The sequence below is a fragment of the Ahaetulla prasina genome, chromosome 13, assembly GCF_028640845.1.
Source record: "Ahaetulla prasina isolate Xishuangbanna chromosome 13, ASM2864084v1, whole genome shotgun sequence".
NCBI lineage: Eukaryota > Metazoa > Chordata > Lepidosauria > Squamata > Colubridae > Ahaetulla > Ahaetulla prasina.
The window spans coordinates 9,988,671-10,007,551 of record NC_080551.1 but is presented as its reverse complement, the minus strand read 5'-3'; the positions used below and the strand labels follow the sequence as shown (position 1 = coordinate 10,007,551).

At 42.4% G+C, this 18,881-nt stretch overlaps 1 protein-coding gene across 2 annotated transcripts in view; it reads right to left on the bottom strand.

Annotated features, from left to right (window-relative positions):
* Positions 1–1,475: 1,475 nt before the first annotated feature.
* Positions 1,476–18,881, bottom strand: part of LRRC28 (leucine rich repeat containing 28) — a 56,045-nt gene continuing 38,639 nt past the window's right edge. For both annotated transcript variants that reach the window (XM_058156320.1, XM_058156321.1), the window contains 4 exons: positions 16,454–16,556; positions 9,671–9,846; positions 8,625–8,784; positions 1,476–4,157 (listed from right to left, as the gene is read on the bottom strand). In XM_058156320.1, the coding sequence (XP_058012303.1) occupies positions 4,085–4,157; positions 8,625–8,784; positions 9,671–9,846; positions 16,454–16,556 (512 nt within the window). In that variant the 3' untranslated portion in view covers positions 1,476–4,084. The remainder of the gene's footprint in view (positions 4,158–8,624; positions 8,785–9,670; positions 9,847–16,453; positions 16,557–18,881) is intronic.

Here is an 18,881-nt window from a genome sequence, read left to right as displayed (position 1 = left end):
CGTGGCTCATAGACATAGATCAATAAGAAACATCCCATTACAGACCCTGAAGTCTCACGTCTTAAATAGATGAGAGGCACCAACATTATGGATGCTACCAGCACTCATATATAACATGAAGCAAATATAGATAAGGAATATGCCCAGAAATTGATCTAGGATGAAAGTACAGGTAGTTCTCAACTTACGACCACAATTGAGCCCAAAGTATATGTTACTAAGTGAGAAATTTGTTAAGTGGAGTTTTGCAACCCCAGCTTACAACTTTACTTGTCACATTTGTTAACTGAATCACTGCAGATGCTAAATTAGTAGCACGGTTGTTAAGCAAACCTGGCTTCCCCATTAACTTTGCTTGTCAGAAGGTCACTGCCCCCAGGGCACTGCGACCGTCATAAATGTGGATCGGCTGTCAAGCACCCGAATGTAAATCACATGACCAAGGGGATGCTGCAACGATCCTAAGCAGGGGTGAAATGTAAAATTTGTTTCTACCGGTTCTGTGGGCGTGGCTTGGTGGTGGTGGGTTTTAATGTGACTGTGTGGGCGTGGCCAACTTTTTTTTTTTACTTTTAAAAGCATTTTTTCTACAGCCGAAGAGCTTGTAAAAAACTGCTTTTAAAAGGCTCTGACGATCCCAGCTGAGTTGCCTGATCGTCAGAGGCTTTTGTTTTAAAAGCATTTTTTTTTTGCCTTTAAAAGAAAAAAGAGACGATCAGGCAACTCAGCTGGGATCACCAGAACCTTTTAAAAGCATTTTTTTAAAAAACCTATTCGGTCGAAGAGGTTGTAGGAAAAAAATGCTTTTAAAAGCCTCTGACGATCCCAGCTGAGCCGCATGATCATCAGAGGCTTTTTTTTTTTACTTTTAAAAGCATTTTTTCCAGCCAAAGAAAAAATGCTTTTAAAAGTAAAAAAAAAAAAGCCTCTGATGATCATGTGGCTCAGCTGGGCATGGGGGGTGGGGGCAGGGATTTGCTACCGGTTCTCCGAACCACCTGCCGCCATCGCTACCAGATCCGGTCTGAACTGGGAGCATTTCACCCCGGTCCTAAATGTGAAAAACGGTTGTAAGTACCTTTTTTCAGTGCTGTTCTATCTCCAAATGGTCACTAAATGAACTACTGTACATCGAGGACCCCCTGTAGTTTGTACTGACACGGACAGAGCCGAGGTTGAAAATCCCTACAGCCATATTGCTTCTGGTGCACTTCAAGTGCATGTACGATTTTAGCATTAAGTGCTGTTGTAATTACAGGCAATCGTAAATCTGCCCATTTGCTTCAGCGTTTCTGATAGACAGAATTTAGATGAACTTGATTTCAGCTTTACAGGAAGACAATTTATTGACCTGGTTGGCCATCTTTTTTCTTTCTTTCTTTTCTTTTTTTTCCTTTTTTTAGTGGTCTATCAGGCAGAAAGGAAAGAACAAGGATTAATAATTCAATACATACACACACATAAAACACAACAGGTGATGGATCGGTTTTGGTTTTATTCTGGGAAGGTTGCAATTACAGAGAGCTTGTGATGGCAGCCGAACAAAAAAGTTGGGCTACTTTTTCTTTAAAATTAGGAATGCAGAACTGGACAGAATAGGGAAAGGGGGAATGAAACCTTATAGCTACTTAGGGTAATGATCAGTGGTGGGATTCAGCCGGTTCGCCACGGTTCAAGCGAACCGGTAGTAAAAATTCTGGCTGGCCTTACCACACCATGCCCAGTCACTCCTCGTCTTGCCCGCTTGCCCGCCATTGCTAATCTGCCTTCGCCCACCATAATGATGCATTTGGTGATATGATGACCCAGGCTGGAGTGGTAGAACAGCAGTCAGAACCCTCATATTTCCTCCCCAAAAGAGGAGCAAGAACGGTGGATTAGGAAAAAAACCAATGCAAGGGGTGTCGAAGGCACCGACTCTGCTAAAAAAACCAAACAAACGAAAGAATGAAAATGAGGGATGATTATACACGCTGTTGTTTCGTATTTCAGAAACACCCCCACCCCCAACCTGGGAACCTTTCCAGATGTGAGAAATTTTGCTCTTCCAGTTCCTTCACTTTGGAGGGCACCTGGATTGAGCAAGTTTGCCTAATTCCTTTGATATGCCCAGAACTTGCCCAGAACTTCTAGGAGAGCAGAACGTTACCAAAAGGGTGAGTCAGCCATGTTTCACACTATTAGCCTTCTCTCGTCTTCAGAAATATCGATGACCTCTGAAGAGACCTATTGAATTCTTAAGATACTCCTTGGGAGTAGCTAGAACAGGAACTTGACTCGTAACCGACCGAGATGGTTGAAGTTTGAATGGTACCCCTTTCAAACTGCAGGCAGATACTTGTATTTTTGCTGTACTTTAACACAATTCAGGTGAAAGGATTCGTTGTTTCCCTTTAGCTGTTATGTTTAGATATTGCTTTACGGGGCATGTATGCTCTGTCTCAAAAGACTTTGTGGCTGTACTGTTCAGAATTCTACCAACCAATTGTTCCTAATACGTGCTTTTTAACTTGAATTTCATGGAACTGGAGTTCTTTAAGACAGCTTGAAAAGGTGAGAGCATAAAAGTAATTGGGTATTTCTTTCTGGCATCAAAAACACGTATGTTCTCTCATTAACCCTTGTCATGCAGCTGATACTGTTGCTACCCTTCTACACCATGCCAGATTAAGAAAAAATGAACTTTTCAAAATACGAGCTATTAACAAAACGAAGAATTCAACAGGTCAAATTTGCGAGCGACTGTCGCTGATAAGGATGCGAACAACAAATGTTTCGAAAAAATATTTGTAAATCATTTAGGAGTTGAGCTTCCCCTGCTTTTCCCCCTCCCCCCAAATGTTAAATGGCCGATTTCTGAGCTACTTAAGTACAAAGATTCTAAGAAGAGATTCCCAAAGCAGAAATAATGTTTGTAAGTTATTGAGCATAACTTAAAACACCACCATAATAATGTAGGAAAAATGAGTTTGTTTCAACCCTTTTTGCGGCTTCTCTGATTTTAGATGGGAAAAATAGAAGTTATTGACACAGGGGCTCTAAAGAGCACACGGTACAAAACTTCTACAATGCAGTGCTCTCCTGCTATGTTGGACTACGACTCCCATCATGCAAAGCCGCCAAAGGCAATGAGTCTTGACCGGAAGGTGATGGGAGTTCAACATGCACGGAGACCCTGAGCTTACAATAAAATATTAATAATATTGTATTCACAAAACTGTTTATATTTTAAATATGGAAATGAAGCCAAAGACAACTTGTAACTTATTCTAAGCCTACTGGCATTTAAAAAACCTCATTAAGTTCTGCAATATCAAAGGTGAAAAACTGTTTTATAAAGAGTCACCGACGAAGGGGGAATCTACTTTCTGCAGCTGCCAATTCCGCTTTCTTCGGGACTTCAACCACCTATGAAAAATAACTGAAAACATTATCCTTACCTACCCAACTGCATCAAATTAGGTTCAAAACAAACGTTTTTCTGCAAGTACATCTTTAAGTCACTATCAAAACATCAGATGGAGGTTTGGGGGGAGGAGAAAGAAAATGCATTAGGCCCTTAATGGAAAGTAGGGAAAAAAAACCTCGCTAGCATGAATAAATGGTTACCTGAAACACTTGCTTCTCAAGAGAGCAGTAACAGGAAACCAAGCAGGGAAATAATTGAAAAAAGTTACAAGGACTGCAAAGGTATCATTAAAAAAACAACAACAACACACTAACTGATATTGCCCACGCAGCCCGAGTGAAGTATTAAACTGCAACTTGAGTCACATGTACAAGTTTTCAAAGGGTCCGGCAGGGTCTCAGCTCCCGTGTTTGCTTGCTTGGTCTTCTGCCTGGGGAGGAACAGGAAGGTGTTAAAAAATATTTTCTAAAGCTGGACAGTCGGGAATGCTTTACAGGAGAGTTTCTGCCTTTTGTCCAGATTTGATAGGAGCGAGGAGGGCCTGAAGTGGTTCTTCGCGTTCCCAGCCGGACATGCCTCCCGCTGCTTTGGCACATATTCCAGTCTGATCAGGAGCCACAGTCTAATAAGGCTGCTTTGAAGCTGGCACCACTCCTGAATAGCTTTAAGTATTTATCAGCTCAATAGGTCAAAGGTCTGCAGACACTGGGTGGAGCAGCAATATGCCACAAAACTGACTCTTGTTCTCCTGAAACACAAAGAAAGACACGAATAAAAAAGAGAGAAAGACAACTAGAAGTTAGGTAGGGTAGAAAGGAAAAGTCTTTTAATAAAGGGTGACATGATTAAAAGTTAGAATAAGTGATAGAAATAAGAGAAGGGGGAATACTATAATACTATGATACTATGACTATCATTAAGTGTTAAATTTGTACCCTATGATTATTATTAACTGTTGTAAGTGTTGTACCTTGATGAAGGTATCTTTTCTTTTATGTACACTGAGAGCATATACACCAAGACAAATTCCTTGTGTGCCCAATCACACTTGGCCAATAAAAAAAACTCTATTCTATTCTATTCTACTAGCTATGCACTTTTATATAATAAAATAAAAGTAATAACAAGAGGAAATATGGAATAATTGAGCAATGACAGATTGCAACTTAATATAAATGTGTATCATTATTAGAAATATAGAAGTTGATCGAATGTAATAATCAGTGGTGGGATTCAGCCAGTTTGCACCACTTCGGGAGAACCGGTTGCTAACTTTCTGAGCAGTTTGGCAAACTGGTTGTTGGAAGAAATCATTAGGGCAGAGAACCGGTTGTTAAATTACTTGAGTCCCACCACTGGTAATAACTATGATTAACTCTACTGGTTTTATTTGGATTAGAATGTATGACAGCCAGACACGCCACACTGTTCACGCATTGATTTGATATGTTTGTAAAAAAATAAAAAAAAATGAAAAAAACTTTTTAAAAAAGAGAGAGCAAGAGGCAAGGGTTGTCTTCTCAAATTAAAATGCTGGCTCTAAGACACAAGATACAACTTTTATGGATGGTTAAAAAAGCAAAGGAATCAGGGGCGAGGATTGAGTTCAGTGGTGAAATCCAAATTTTTTACTACCAGTTCTGTGAGTGTGGCTTGGTGGGCGTGGCTTGGTGGGGGTAGCAGGCGAAGGATACTGCAAAATCTCCATTCCCACCCCACTCCTGGGGGAAGGATATTGCAAAATCTCCATTCCCACCCCACTCTGGGACCAGCCAGAGGTGGTATTTGCTGGGTCTCTGAACTACTCAAAATTTCTGCTACTGGTTTTCCAGAACCTGTCAGAATCTGCTGGATTTCACCCCTGACTGAGTCCCGGTAAACTAAGTATGTATAATATTTGAGCTTGCAAAAATAGCAAGAGGTTTTCTTCCTCGGTCAACATACCAAAAGGTCCAGCTAATTATTAGTGCAGATTTGAAACTAGCAAGAAAACATCTGGAAGATTTCCCTAATTTCTTAAAGGAAGAAATTTTTTTTTAAAAAGCAACCCGGTATAATGCTCCCTCAAATCTTCCATATTTGCTATTAAATAATCCACGCTCTACGTTGTGACTTCTTCCATGTGGTGATGGAAAAGGGAACATGAATTTTTATGCAAAGATGTTTGCTTAAATAGGGAAAAAAGAGAAAGATTTGAACTGTTTTAACAAGTAATCTAAAAATATATCCAAAGGCAACATCATTGGTAGTTTACAAAGAAAACGTAAAATCAGAATTATCGAATTAAAAATAATCAGCAATTAAAATCCTAGTTATATAGTCATTTATTGGCGCATTGAAAGGCCAACAATCACAGCGCCCAAGACAAAAACTTAAGAGTACAACCACGCTGAAAAGAAAGTTACACAACTATTTACATACCAAATAATTTTAAATGCTTGGGCAAATATTGCTTGCACCGGTGCCAAAAGGCAAATATCTAAAGAGGCATTCCTTTTTCCTTAGTTCCTCCCTGCCTTTGACTCATAAACTCAAGTTCTGCTTTAATGGGAAGCTCACTTTGTCTGAAATTATTGGAAAAATATTGTACACTACATATAGGGAACCAATGGGCTCTGGTGTTTTATGATTCAAAGTGTTCTCTCTCCAAGGAGCACAGTCAGAATAAATTTTATCATCCAATCCTATGTGTGGAAATGGGAATCCACATTCTAGTTCACAAAGTACCGTATTTTTTGGACTATAAGACGGTCACTGGTGGTTTCAAATTTTTTTACTACCGATTCTGTGGGTATGGCTTGGTGGGCATGGCATGGCTTAGTGGGCATGATAGGGGAAGAATACTGTAAAATCTCCATTCCTACCCCAATCCAGGGGAAGGATACTGCAAAATCCTCCCAATCAGCTGGGAACTGGGAGACAGAGAATAGATGGGGCCAGTCAGAATTTTTACTACCAGTTCTCCGAACTACTCAAAATTTCCGCTACCGGTTCTCTAGAACTGGTCAGAACCTGCTGAAATCCACTTCTGGCACAGGTGTATAAAACGCACCAAGATTTCGAAGAGGTAAACAAGAAAAAGTTTTTGCCTTCCCCGGCCCCCAGGAGTACTCTGCAGGCCTCCCAACCCTTCCGCGCATCCCGTTTTTTCGCAAACACAGGGCGTGCAGAGGGATTGGGAGGCCTGCATAGTGCTCCTGGGGCTGGGGAGGGCAAAAACGTGACACGTGGGGGATTTGGGAGGCCAAAAATGGACCCGTTTTTTGCATAAATGGGAGCGCATTTGCCCTCCCCAGCCCCCAGGAACACTCTGCAGGCCTCCCAAAAATGGACTCTGTTTTCCACAAAAACGGGACGCACGGGATGGGGCTTCGGAAGGCCAAAAATTGTTGTATTCAGTGTATAAGACGCACCGACATTTCGACCCTCTTTTAGGGGGGCAAAAAAGTGCTTCTTATACTCCGAAAAGTACGGAGGTATAAGGTATAAACTACAGAGAAATAAGGTATGTTCCCTGTAGTTTATTCAGGATTTAGGGGAAGAAGTTGAATACAGCCTTCGGTGATCTGTACGGGAATTTACAAGGCAAATATCAAGCACACAAGAGAACAGATATGCATTTGTATATGTGTTTAGGCAATTAAGGTTGGAGAAGACCTTGGAGTTAACCTATGCTGACCTTAGGTGCCGATTACTGGTGGAGAGATGCTGGAGTCTTTTTTGTTCTCTTTTGGGCTGGTTGATTGTCTCTTTTGCATAGTCTATCGATCCTTGGGAACTACTACTTGTTTCAGAGTCATGCTTTCCTGAGGAGATAGCTGAGGCAGGTCCTTATACCAAGTCTGTTCATCGAAACACAACAGGGACTGCAGCTTTCAGTTTCCCAAAGTATCAATCTTCTTTGAGAAGGCAGTCCAGGTTATTTTTTGTGCTTGGGGATTTGTGTGTGTGTGGGGGGGGGGGGGAGGGGGGTTGAATGCAGTGTCTTCAAAGATCTAGGCTGGCTGGGGAATTCTGGGGAGTAGAAGACCACAAGTCTTCAAGCTGCCAAGTTTGGAGAGCTCTGCTCTAGAAATCTGGATTGCTACGTTTTGCATGCTTTCTTTCTCCTTCCTGCTTGGCTTTCTGGTTCTCTCCCTATTCCGCAGGAAGAAAGAACCTTTTTCTCAGAGCTCACTTTTCTGCTACTTCAGCTGCCCAGGCAAAGAAAAACACAATCGAATATTAAATGTGAAATGTGAATATTAAATGTGAAATTAAAAAAAGACAACAAAGAATGTTCTTTCTGCACCAACTCAGTAAGCTCAAACTGCCCACGGAGCTGCTGATCCAATTCTACAGAGGAATTATTGAGTCTGTCATTTGCACTTCTATAACTGTCTGGTTCGGTTCTGCAACCCAACAAGAAAAACACAGACTTCAGAGGATAATTAGAACTGCAGAAAAAATAATTGCTACCAACCTGCCTTCCATTGAGGACCTGTATACTGCACGAATCAAGAAGAGGGCCGTGAAAATATTTGCAGATCCCTCACATCCTGGACATAAACTGTTTCAACTCCTACCCTCAAAAGCATGTTATAGAGCACTGCACACCAGAACAACTAGACACAAGAACAGTTTTTCCCGAAGGCCATCACTCTGCTAAACAAATAATTCCCTCAACACTGTCAGACTATTTACTGAATCTGCACTACTATTAATCTTCTCATCGTTCCCATCACCCATCTCCTTCCACTTATGACTGTATGACTATAACTTGTTGCTGGCAATCCTTATGATCTATATTGATATATTGACCATCAATTGTGTTGTAAATGTTGTACCTTGATGAAGGTATCTTTTCTTTTATGTACACTGAGAGCACATGCACCAAGACAAATTCCTTGTGTGTCCAATCACACTTGGCCAATAAAATTCTATTCTATTCTATTCTATTCTATTCTATTCTATTCTATTCTATTCTATTCTATTCTATTCTATTCTGTGATTTGGAATATGAGCAGCATTTTACTGGAAAAAGTCACCTCCCAACTAAGCCTTAATGACACACCGATACATTTAATACACTTTCTCCAGCATATTGGAGAAGGGAAGGTTGTCATCGGACTCACAAACAAGCCCAAGCGTTTTGCCTTTGCAAAATGCCTTCTCTTCTAGCTGAAGCCCAGGCGTACAAGCATGAAAACCACTGTGCAATTTTCTCTGTAATTACCCCTGATGTAATCCAGCCATCGGTGTCTCTCTCAAGGGAAAGAGCTTTGGGTAGACAATCGTGAACATGGGCTGACTGCAGCGGTGGCAGTGTCCCAGAGGGCAGTGCAGCAAATCCAGGAGGCTTCTGGGTAACGAGATCGGAGTCACAAACTTCAAATCTAGAGCGGATTGGAGGGGAAAAAAAAAAAGGATGGCATCAGAAACGATTCCAAAAACCTTGGGAGTATCCGGTAATGGATACTTTTCTAAACTTTCTGACAGGCAGAGTCAACGGGGAAGCCAGATTCCACTCAGCAACCCTGTTCCTAATTTAACAATGGCGATGATTCCCTTAACGATGATGGCAATGCAAAATGGAGGGGGGGACTCACTTAAGGACTGTCTCGCTTAGCAATGTAAATTTTGGCCTCAAATTTGTGGTCGTAAGTTGAGACACTCGATCATCATCCTGTTCTGACCTTAAGGCTCCCTTAAAAGGCAGGAAGCAGAGTCTTGGTCCCGGCAAAACTCCTTTTATTTATGACGACTGTGAATTCCTTTCATTCACAGTCAGCAAGGCTTGGCAAATAGTATTTCAGAGGAATATTTATCAACACAGATGTTATCTCGCTTGGAAAGCTGCCAGGTAACCAGTTTCCAAATGCAGGGCAAGGCAAAATTTGGCACAGAGTCATGGACAGATCTTCCCACACTTGAAATGACCAAGCAAATGAATTGTTTCCTGCAAAAGCCCACTTCCCGTTCGCTCCTCTTTTGTTTCCTATGGGAGGGGCCAATCACCTCCAAGCTTTACTCCTAAGTTGACCCTGCTTTCTTAGTTGTTCTTGTCTTCTGGCAGCTCTTGCCTTGCGCACACTGGGAACAGGCTCCAGCTGTTCCTCTGCCTCACTGCTGTCTATCTCCCTCTCTGCCTCCGACGCAGAGCCCTCGTCTGAGCTTTCCCCAGCCCCCAGGACTGGCCCATGTTCCTTCCCAACCTCCTCACTGTCCAACTCTGCTGCCAGTTCTGCTGGCCACCAGCAGGCCACAACAGATCCAGCTTACCTTTTAGAGATTGGCAGTATATGTTATACAGTGTCCTCATGGCCGTCTCCTGCAAGGGGAGCACACGGTCCAATTCTGTCCCTATTAACTTCACCTCTGCTGGGAGGAACACCGTCAACTGTCCCGATGAAAAGGAAAGAAGCTGCACCTCTGATTTTTGAACAGGAGAGCCACAGCTGGAGAGACATTTGAAGAAAGTGGGAGGGCGGGAGAAATGTATATGGTGAGAAATGTAAAGTTAGTGTGATCTGTGACCTAAAGCAACATTATGACATTAACATCATTGAGCCGTTGTGACACAGTGGTTAGAATGCGGTACTGCAGGCTACTTCTGCTGACTGCCAACTGCCACCAATTCAGCAGTTCAAATCTCACCGGGCTCAAGGTTGATTCAGCCTTCCATCCTTCTGAGGTTGGTCAAATGAGGATCCAGATTGTTGGGGGCAAGAGGCTGAATCTGTAAACTGCTTAGAGAGGGCTGTAAAGCACTGAATCTGTAAACTGCTTAGAGAGGGCTGTAAAATGGTATATAAGTCTACTGCTATCTTCTTTCCTTCCTTCCTTCCCTCCCTCCCTCCCTCCCTCCCTCCCTCCCTCCCTCCCTCCCTCCCTCCCTCCCAGTGGTTAGAATGCCCACTGCCAGGAGTTTGAGCCTGACCAGCTCAAGGTTGACGCAGCCTTCCATCCTTCTGAGGTCAGTCAAATGAGGAGCTAAACTGTGCAAGAGGCTGATTCTGTAAATTGCTTAGAGAGGGCTGTAAAGCACTGTGAAGCGGTATGCAAGTCTAAGCGCTATTCCTATTGTGTTGTTCTCTTGGATCGCTCTGCTGAAGGGGAGCTGACTGGTGCACTGCTGACGTAAAAGAAAACTCAAGTCATGCAATCGAAACTAGACAGCCTCACAGATCGTTTCGATGAGAGCCAGGCAGAGAAGAAAAGGCATATCTGCATTGAATACATTTCTTGTGAATAATTAACTTGCTGGCCCTTTATAAAAAGAGGGACAAGGAGGGTGCCCCATCCAAGTGACAGGCAGTCCTCGACTTACAACAGTTCATTTAGTGACCGTCCAAAGTCACAAGGCACTGAAAAATGTGATTTAAGACCATTTTTCACATGACTGTTGCAGCATCCCCATGGTTATGTGATCAAAATTCAGACGCTTGGCAACTGGTTCATATTTATGACCCTTGCTGTGTCCCGAGATCACTAAATGAACCGTTGTAAGTCGAGGACTAACTGTAAATCATGGATCAGAAATACATTCCAATACCATATTCCCCGGCTTAAAAAAAAGACATTCAGAAGAATACTCAATGGGGGTTCACACCACTTAACTAATTCACCTTTGATTAATCACATTTTACCAGACCCCCATGTCCCAACACACTAAGCTCAACTCTTGCTTGACTAACCAAAATGGCTGGTTTCACACAATACAGGTAGTCCTCGACTTACAACAGTTCGTTTAGTGACCGTTCGGAGTTACAACGGCACAGAAAAAAGTGACTTATGACCATTTTCCATAAATCATGGTCACATGATTTATATTCGGATGCTCGACAACGGGTTCATCTTTGTGATGGTTGCAGCATCCTGGGCAGTGGTGGGTTTCAAATTTTTTTACATCGGTTCTGTGGGCAGGTCATGGCTTGGTGGGTGGGGCTTGGTGGGCGTGGTAGGGGAAGTTTACTGCAAAATCCCCATTTCCTCCCAATCAGCTGAGACTCGGGAGGCAGACAATAGATGGAGGCGGGGCCAGTCAGAGGTGCCATTTACCGGTTCTCCGAACTACTCAAAATTTCCACTACCGGTTCTCCAAAACTGGTCAGAACCTGCTGAAAACCCACCTCCGGCCCCAGGGTCAAGCGAGCCCTTTTGCCACCTTCTCACCAGCAAAGTCAATGGGGAAGCCAGATTCATTTAAAAACTGGGTTATTAATTTCACAACTGCAGCGACTTGCTTAACCAACGTGGCAAGAAAAGTCGTAAAATGGGGCAAAACCCCCTTTGCAAAATTCTCACTTAGCAACAGAAATTCTGGGCGCAATTATGGTTGTAACTCGAAGACCACCTGTATTCTAGGTCAAAATCAAGTCAGTTCCCAAATACGGATTAATTCAGTGTGCAAACCTGGCAACAAACTCAACATGTCTCGTATATTTACAGGAGGTGCCCAACATCATGATTCAGGAATGAAAATTAACTTGCCGACACTTCCAAAAGACAAGCTGTTGTGCCTCCCCCGCCCTCCTCTCCTCAGCCGGGTCCCTCCCATCTCCTGCTATCTGAGCCAGAGACTGATAGTGAAGAAGAATGGCCTGGCATGCCTCCAGCCCCCAGCCCTGGCACCATGCCCGGACAGACTGAGCAAACAAACCTCCCTCCTACAGCGTGTGAGCACGAAGCCAGCCACGAGCTAGAATTGCCGGCAGCTGAGGACGGAAAGACACAGTGGACAGATCCCCGCTTCCGGAGAATGGAGAGGCGACATCAGCAAAAGGAAGGGAGGGGCAGGCCTGGATAAGTGCTGAGTCATGGAGCCACACCCCATGGCCTATATAAAGGATCTGCTTTTTGGCATTCCTTGAGTCAGGCAAAGTCTCATCTGGTTGCTGAAGTCACCCCTTGGATTCCTGCCTGCCCTGAGAACTCTGAGAGGAATTTGGCAAAGCTGCAGAGGCTTCATGGCCACGCTTGATACAGACTTCCCAGACCCGGCCGTCAGAGGAGGAGTGGGACACGACACAAGCAGAAGCTTGCTCCAAGGCCTGATAGAAGTAAATATGGCAACTGTACACAAGGGCGTTGATTCCAAAGTGTTTTAATCAACACAAAGGGGTAAAGTCCCAACAGAAAATTACCAATAAAGGAGAATATTTATAGCTCGGGGTTGACATGAGGAGTCCTTGGTGCTCTCTGAGTTTGGTTGTTTTCTTGCAAACATTTCATTACCCATCTAGGCAACATGATCAGTGCTAGAAGGGAATCGGGTGTGCAGAGAGGAGGAAGAGGACTTCTCTGAGCTTGCTCATTTTCTTGCAGATGCTTCATTACCCAAACTAGGTAATATCATCAATTCTAGGGACTACTACTGATAATGTTACCTAGTTTGGGTAATGAAATGTTTGCAAGAAAACAACCAAGCTCAGAGATTATCAAGGGACTCCTCAAGAGAAAATCAGAAGAAAACGAAACAAAACACCTGAAGTAAAGGTAGATTTCCAGAATCTGGTTACATTAAAAGAATTTAAATGACTGACATGGATAGAAAAAGAACTGGTTCTGCAATTTGGTTTTGCACTGGATCTAGCAACCGACGTTTCAGATTGTTAAGGGTATATCTATTTACTTACTTACATACTTGGCATTCTAAGCTGCAGATTGCCACGTGCTCCAGGTGGCTAAAAGGTATTGCATCACTTTGATCAGCATCTAATGCCAGCGCCGTACCTGGCAGGCTGCCACAACTCTCAAAGCCCTTGAGAGACAACCTATGTTCTTTGGAAATCCAGTCAGGTAGGGGGAAGGCTGGTGATCTTGTTATAATAAGCTTTTTCCACAGGAGTCTTTATTCCCGTGGTCTCAATGGGTGGCATTCCCTTAAGGAGGAGACTCTTATGCAATTCAACCGCTTTCTCAAAAAAAAAAAAAAGTCTGACAAATGACACCGAATTTGACGCGGTATGTTTCCCCCCCCCTTAAGCCGTTAGGATAACTGCAGTGTGGAAGAAGTAACCACAGCACTCATTTAGGTGATGTTTTCTCAATCTTCAAGGCCTGCTCTGAATAGAGAAACGGGGACACCCATTCATTTCCATGACCCACCCAAAAAAAAAAGAGCTGTCTCAGTGGTGAAATCCAATTTTTTAAAACTACCGGTTCTGTGGGTGTGGCTTGATGGGCATGGCAGGGGAAGGATCCTGCAAAATCCCCATTCCCTCCCCACTCCTGGGGGAAGGATCCTGCAAAATCCCCATTCCCACACCACTCCTGGGGGAAGGATATTGCAAAATCCCCATTCCCTCCCCACTCTGAGGCCAGCCAGAGGTGGCATTTGCCGGTTCTTTGAACTACTCAATATTTCTGCTACCAGTTCTACAGAACCTGTCAGAACCTGCTGAATTTCACCCCTGAGTTGTCCCTTTTTTTAATGTTGATGTTTCCACTGGCATGTAATCCTTTTTTCCATTCAACAATTCCAAGAACTCGGAATCTCTCCGCTGGCAGAAGCCGGGACCCGTTTAGCTTTGACGGATCCACTCCTAGCGTGTTTGTCCCAACAGGGCTAAGGATTTAACTTCCGCGGCTGGTGTTTATGAACATTCAACTCCTGGAGATAAAGATCTCTCTTTGTCCAATGTGAGCAGGACTCGCTGATCTATTTACAGAATCACCTGACAGAAGGCAATTCAGACCTAAGGGGATTATACCAGCAGTTGCCATGTCATCTCATGTGCAGGCTTTCAAGTTCTGCCAGCAGTGCCTAAAGCATACAGAAGGATCCTTTTCAAATTATGAATCAATCCAAATTAAACAGAGGCATGTTATTCTGTTTGCTGAGGGAATACGTTCTGCTACAAAATTGCCCGTCTTAATACGAAAAGCAAGCAAGTGGTAGCCAATACACTTTTCGGAGGCAAAAAGAGAAGTTTAATCGCCCTCCAGATGTGCTAAACTGTATTACCCATTGCAGAATGCTACTGGGAGCGTTGGGAAGTGTATTCTAAAACAGGGGTCTCCAACCTTGGTCCCTTTAAGACTTGTGGACTTCAACTCCCAGAGTTCCTCAGCCAGCTTTGCTGGCTGAGGGACTCTGGGAGCTGAAGTCCACAAGTCTTAAAGGGACCAAGGTTGGAGATCCCTGTTCTAAAAGACCTGGAAGGCGCGAAGCTCTTGGTGCTGAGCTTGTTTGTTTGCCATCAGTCATCTTAAATGCTCAAATGAAAATAGCAATAGCCCTTAGACTTATATACAGCTTCACAGTGCCTTACAGCCCTCTCTAAGCGGTTTTATAGAGTCAGCATCTTGCCCCCAACAATATGGGTCTCATTTTACCGACCACAGAAGGATGGAAGGCTGAGCCAACCTTGCTCAAATGAAAATAGCAATGGCAATAGCACTTAGTGCTTAGCACTTAGACTTACCAGTATATACTGCTTCACGGTGCTTTATAGCCCTCTCTAAGCAGTTTACAGAGGTAGCCTCTTTCCCACAACGATCTGGATCCTCACTTTATAAACCTCGGGAGGCTGAGTCAACCATGAGCCGATCAGGATCGAACTGCCAAACTGCAGGCAGCTGGCAGTCAGAAGTAGCCTGCAGTACTGCATTTTAACCACTGTGCCACCACGGCTCACGAGCAACAAACCAGTGCCTCTCTGTCCAGAATGTGAACTTTGCTGTCTTCAAAAGGGGAGTGAAAGAGGCCATCTGTGTTATGACTGAACAGTCCTCCCTCCCTTAACAGAGGAGGATACAACTTCAGCTACGTCCTGTTTACAACACAGTCCTTTCAGCAGTCCCAAAAAAGGTTTAATACCTGTCTCTACTCTAATTCAGGTGGCTCTGGAGGAGACAGGCAAATCCCCAAGTGGCCTCAACGACTTTCCAAGAACTAGTGATCAGGTGACTGCAAAGAATATAAACCCTTCTCCAGCAGGAAGTTAGATATGAAGAAGCTTCTTGGATAAGAAGCCAAAAGTTTTCAAAGAAAAACAAAACAAAATAAGGAAGTCCAGTTGCCTTTTGGTAAAAAAACACCTTTGGGACAACCATGACCTGGATGATTGAGAATCTTCATAGACTGATGGGGCAAGCCACTTGTATATTATATAAATAGGGAGCAAACTTTGGCCACCTAATGAGAAGGAAGGTCTCACTGGAGAAGAGCCTAATGCTGGGAAAGATTGAGGGCAAAAGAAGAAGATTGAGGGCAAAAGAAGGATGACAGAGAATGAGGTGGCTGGATGGAGTCACTGAAGCAGTAGGGATGAGCTTAAATGGACTCCAGAGGATAGTAGAAGACAGGAAGGCCTGGAGGAATGTTGTCCATGGGGTTGCGATATGTCGGACATGACTTTGCAACTAACAGCAACAAAGAAAGCAAACTCCATGCTCTTCTGATACTGATGATGTTACTTAGTTGGATAATGAAATGTCTGCAAGCAGATAGCCAAGCTCAGAGAGCACTAAGGACCTCACCATCCTCCTCCTCCTCCTTTCCACAAGCCCCACTCCCTTCTAGAACTGATGATGTTACTTAGTAGGGTAGACAGCTAAGCTCAGGGAGCACCAAGATCTCCATCGTTCAATCCTGAGCTACAGAGATTTCTTTTCTATTGGATCTGGAAGGTGCCATTTTAGGGACTTACCAGTATCATTCTATACAATACATGACTTTCAGAAATCCATAGAACTGTATGTTGCAAAGCACACTTAGAGAATATTACCATAAAATATCTATGGAAAAATGCAGGTTTATCTCAACACTTCTATTTTATTCATACTAAGTCTCAAGTTCAAGATTTCCCTGTCTTAGAAGATCAAGAAACAGCGCAGGAGGCAGGGTTAACCTCTACAAGCATTTAATAGTGAGAAAATTAATGTAGGAGATTTAATACAACTGAATGGAACAGTCGTTGTAGGTAAACTCTTTTAAAGCATAGGACTGCCATTCAACGGATTAAATAATCCAACATAAAATTTGTGAAAAAGATTTACAAGATAAAAGGATCCATTGCAATTTATCTTTGTAGACTTAATTTAAAGGTGAGTACCTACCCATTACAACCAATGACTTTGTTATAAAGGTAAGACGGGAGACCTTTAAGGTGAGCGTTGTTATCCACATAAACATACTGCAGTTCCCGAGATCGACCTAAATCTGGATTTAAGAAACATTAAAAAGAAAATAAGTAATCACCTTCCTGATAGACATGTTTAAACGAATACATAACACACACATACATACACACACATACTCAACCTTCCTGGCGTGTCAGTGAACATGCCTACCATTTGAGCACGCTAGAAAAACCCTTTTATTAAATAAATGGAAACTGTGTGATAACCAGACAGGTTCTGCAATGAAAATTATATCCCCTAATTTCCACATTTCTGTCTGGGAATATATATGCAAATAGATTTTTTTCGCAAGAAATAATAGAAGTCTCATTAAATGGCTGGAAAAAGAACAATGCGGAGTTCCAATTTTCTTCTGTGATTTGTTTTTTTCAAGAAGCCTGCCAAGACTAAGCAAGGCTGTTTCATTCCAAGAAAAACAATGACATGGCTAAGAATAAAAGAACACTCCTCTGCATTTCTCTTTGTGTGTGTGTGTGTGTGTGTGTGTGTGTGTGTGTGTGTGTGTGCGTGCAAGAACCTGTGAATGAAATGAAACAATTTGATTTATGACGTTGTTGTTTTTTTCTTAGCTCCAGGAGACTTAGTTTGCTTTACTGAGATCAGCCAAAAAGTACAAGACAGTCCTCGACTTACGACCACAACGGAGTCCAACATTTCCGTGGCTAAGTTGTTAAGCGAATTTTGCCCCAATTTTATGATCTTTCTTGCCACGGTCATTAAGTGAATCGCTGCAGCTGTTAAGTTAGTCAGACAGTTGTTAAATGAAACAGATGGGAAATCAAAAGCCTTGGAAGTTCATCAGAACTTGATTTGCCAAGTTGTGATGTACCTCCCTAACTGAAAGCTGCATTTTTATTTCTATCTAAGCTAGTATTTTATGGTTGGCATAAATTTAGTTTTGCCATTAAAACTTTCAAGTGTTACAGGATTTCTAAAAATGTGGCTGTGAAACGGCAGCCTAAACCCGTTTAAAAATAAAACAACAAATAGTTGGGTTCCCCCCCCCCCCCCGATGGTCCTTCTCCACTTTTAGTGCACTCTGAGTAATCTCTATAGCTGTAAACTTTCAACAATTAAGAAACATGGTATACATATCTGTAGTATCAACACATCCATTATATCTTTGCTTGTTCCTTTCTCATGAAAACTTCCTCATGACTTAAAAGCTGAGCCAAGAGAAGCCAAGCCAAACCACAAAAAAGACGATCTCAGTATTAGAAATGTAAAATCCTGTGGCTCTTCTTGGTTTTTAAAGTTTTTTTATTTTTTAACAAATATATCAATGCATGAACAGTGTGGCAATTGGGTGTCATACTTTCTAATACAAATAAAGCTAACATAATTAATCATAGAGGTGGGAGAAATACATAGATTGAAGAGCCAAGAAGCAGAGGACAGAGATAAATATCCAAGAGAGGAATATGGGAGATAAGCCAAAAAAAAGCACAGCAATTAAAGTATTGAAACGGGCAAGAGACGATGGATAGATGATTTCTCTTTTTTGCTGTTGTTCTGGCTTGCTTTTCCTTTTCTCTCTCCTTTTCTGTTTTGTTTTAGGTAGGTGACATGATTAGAAATTAGGCAAGATAGAAAGAAAACGTCTTTTAATAAAGGATGACGTGATTAAAAATTAGAATAAGAATTAGAAATAAGAGAAGGGGGAATATTTGTGTATACACTTTTATATAATAAAACAAAAGCAATAACAAGAGAAAGCATGGAATAATTGAATAACGACAGATTGCAACTTAATATAAATGTGTATCATTATTAGGAATATATAAGCTGATTGAATGTGGCTCTTCTCCTTAAAGCTTTAAACTTCTGCAACAAAAATGATAAAGGATCTGGAAGATGAATTCTATGACGAAAGGTTGAGGGACCTAAGTATGTCTAATCTATCAAACAAACAGAAGAATTAGGGGGAGGGTAACTATCTTCTAGAGGGCCTAAGAAGGGATGGACCTAGTCTCCAAAGCACCAGAAGGCAGGACAAGAAGTAATGAGGGGAAGCTTATATAAGAGAGAGCCAAACTAGAAGCAAGGATAATTTTTTGGGGGGACTGTGAGAATAGTTAATCAATGGCATTGCTTGCCTCCTGGAGTTTCTGGGTGCTCCATCACTACCTGTTTTCAAGAAGAGATTGGATAACCATTTGCCTGGACTGGTATGCTACCTTGAGCAGGGGGTTCACCTCTTAGGTTCCTTCCACCCTATGATTCTATGGTTTTTTTTAATTTTATTTATTTATTTTGTCAAACATGTACAAGATAACAGGTGTAAGTATAAACAAACTTGAACAAAGGAAGTGAATACAGATAAATGGGGACAGTGGGACAGGGA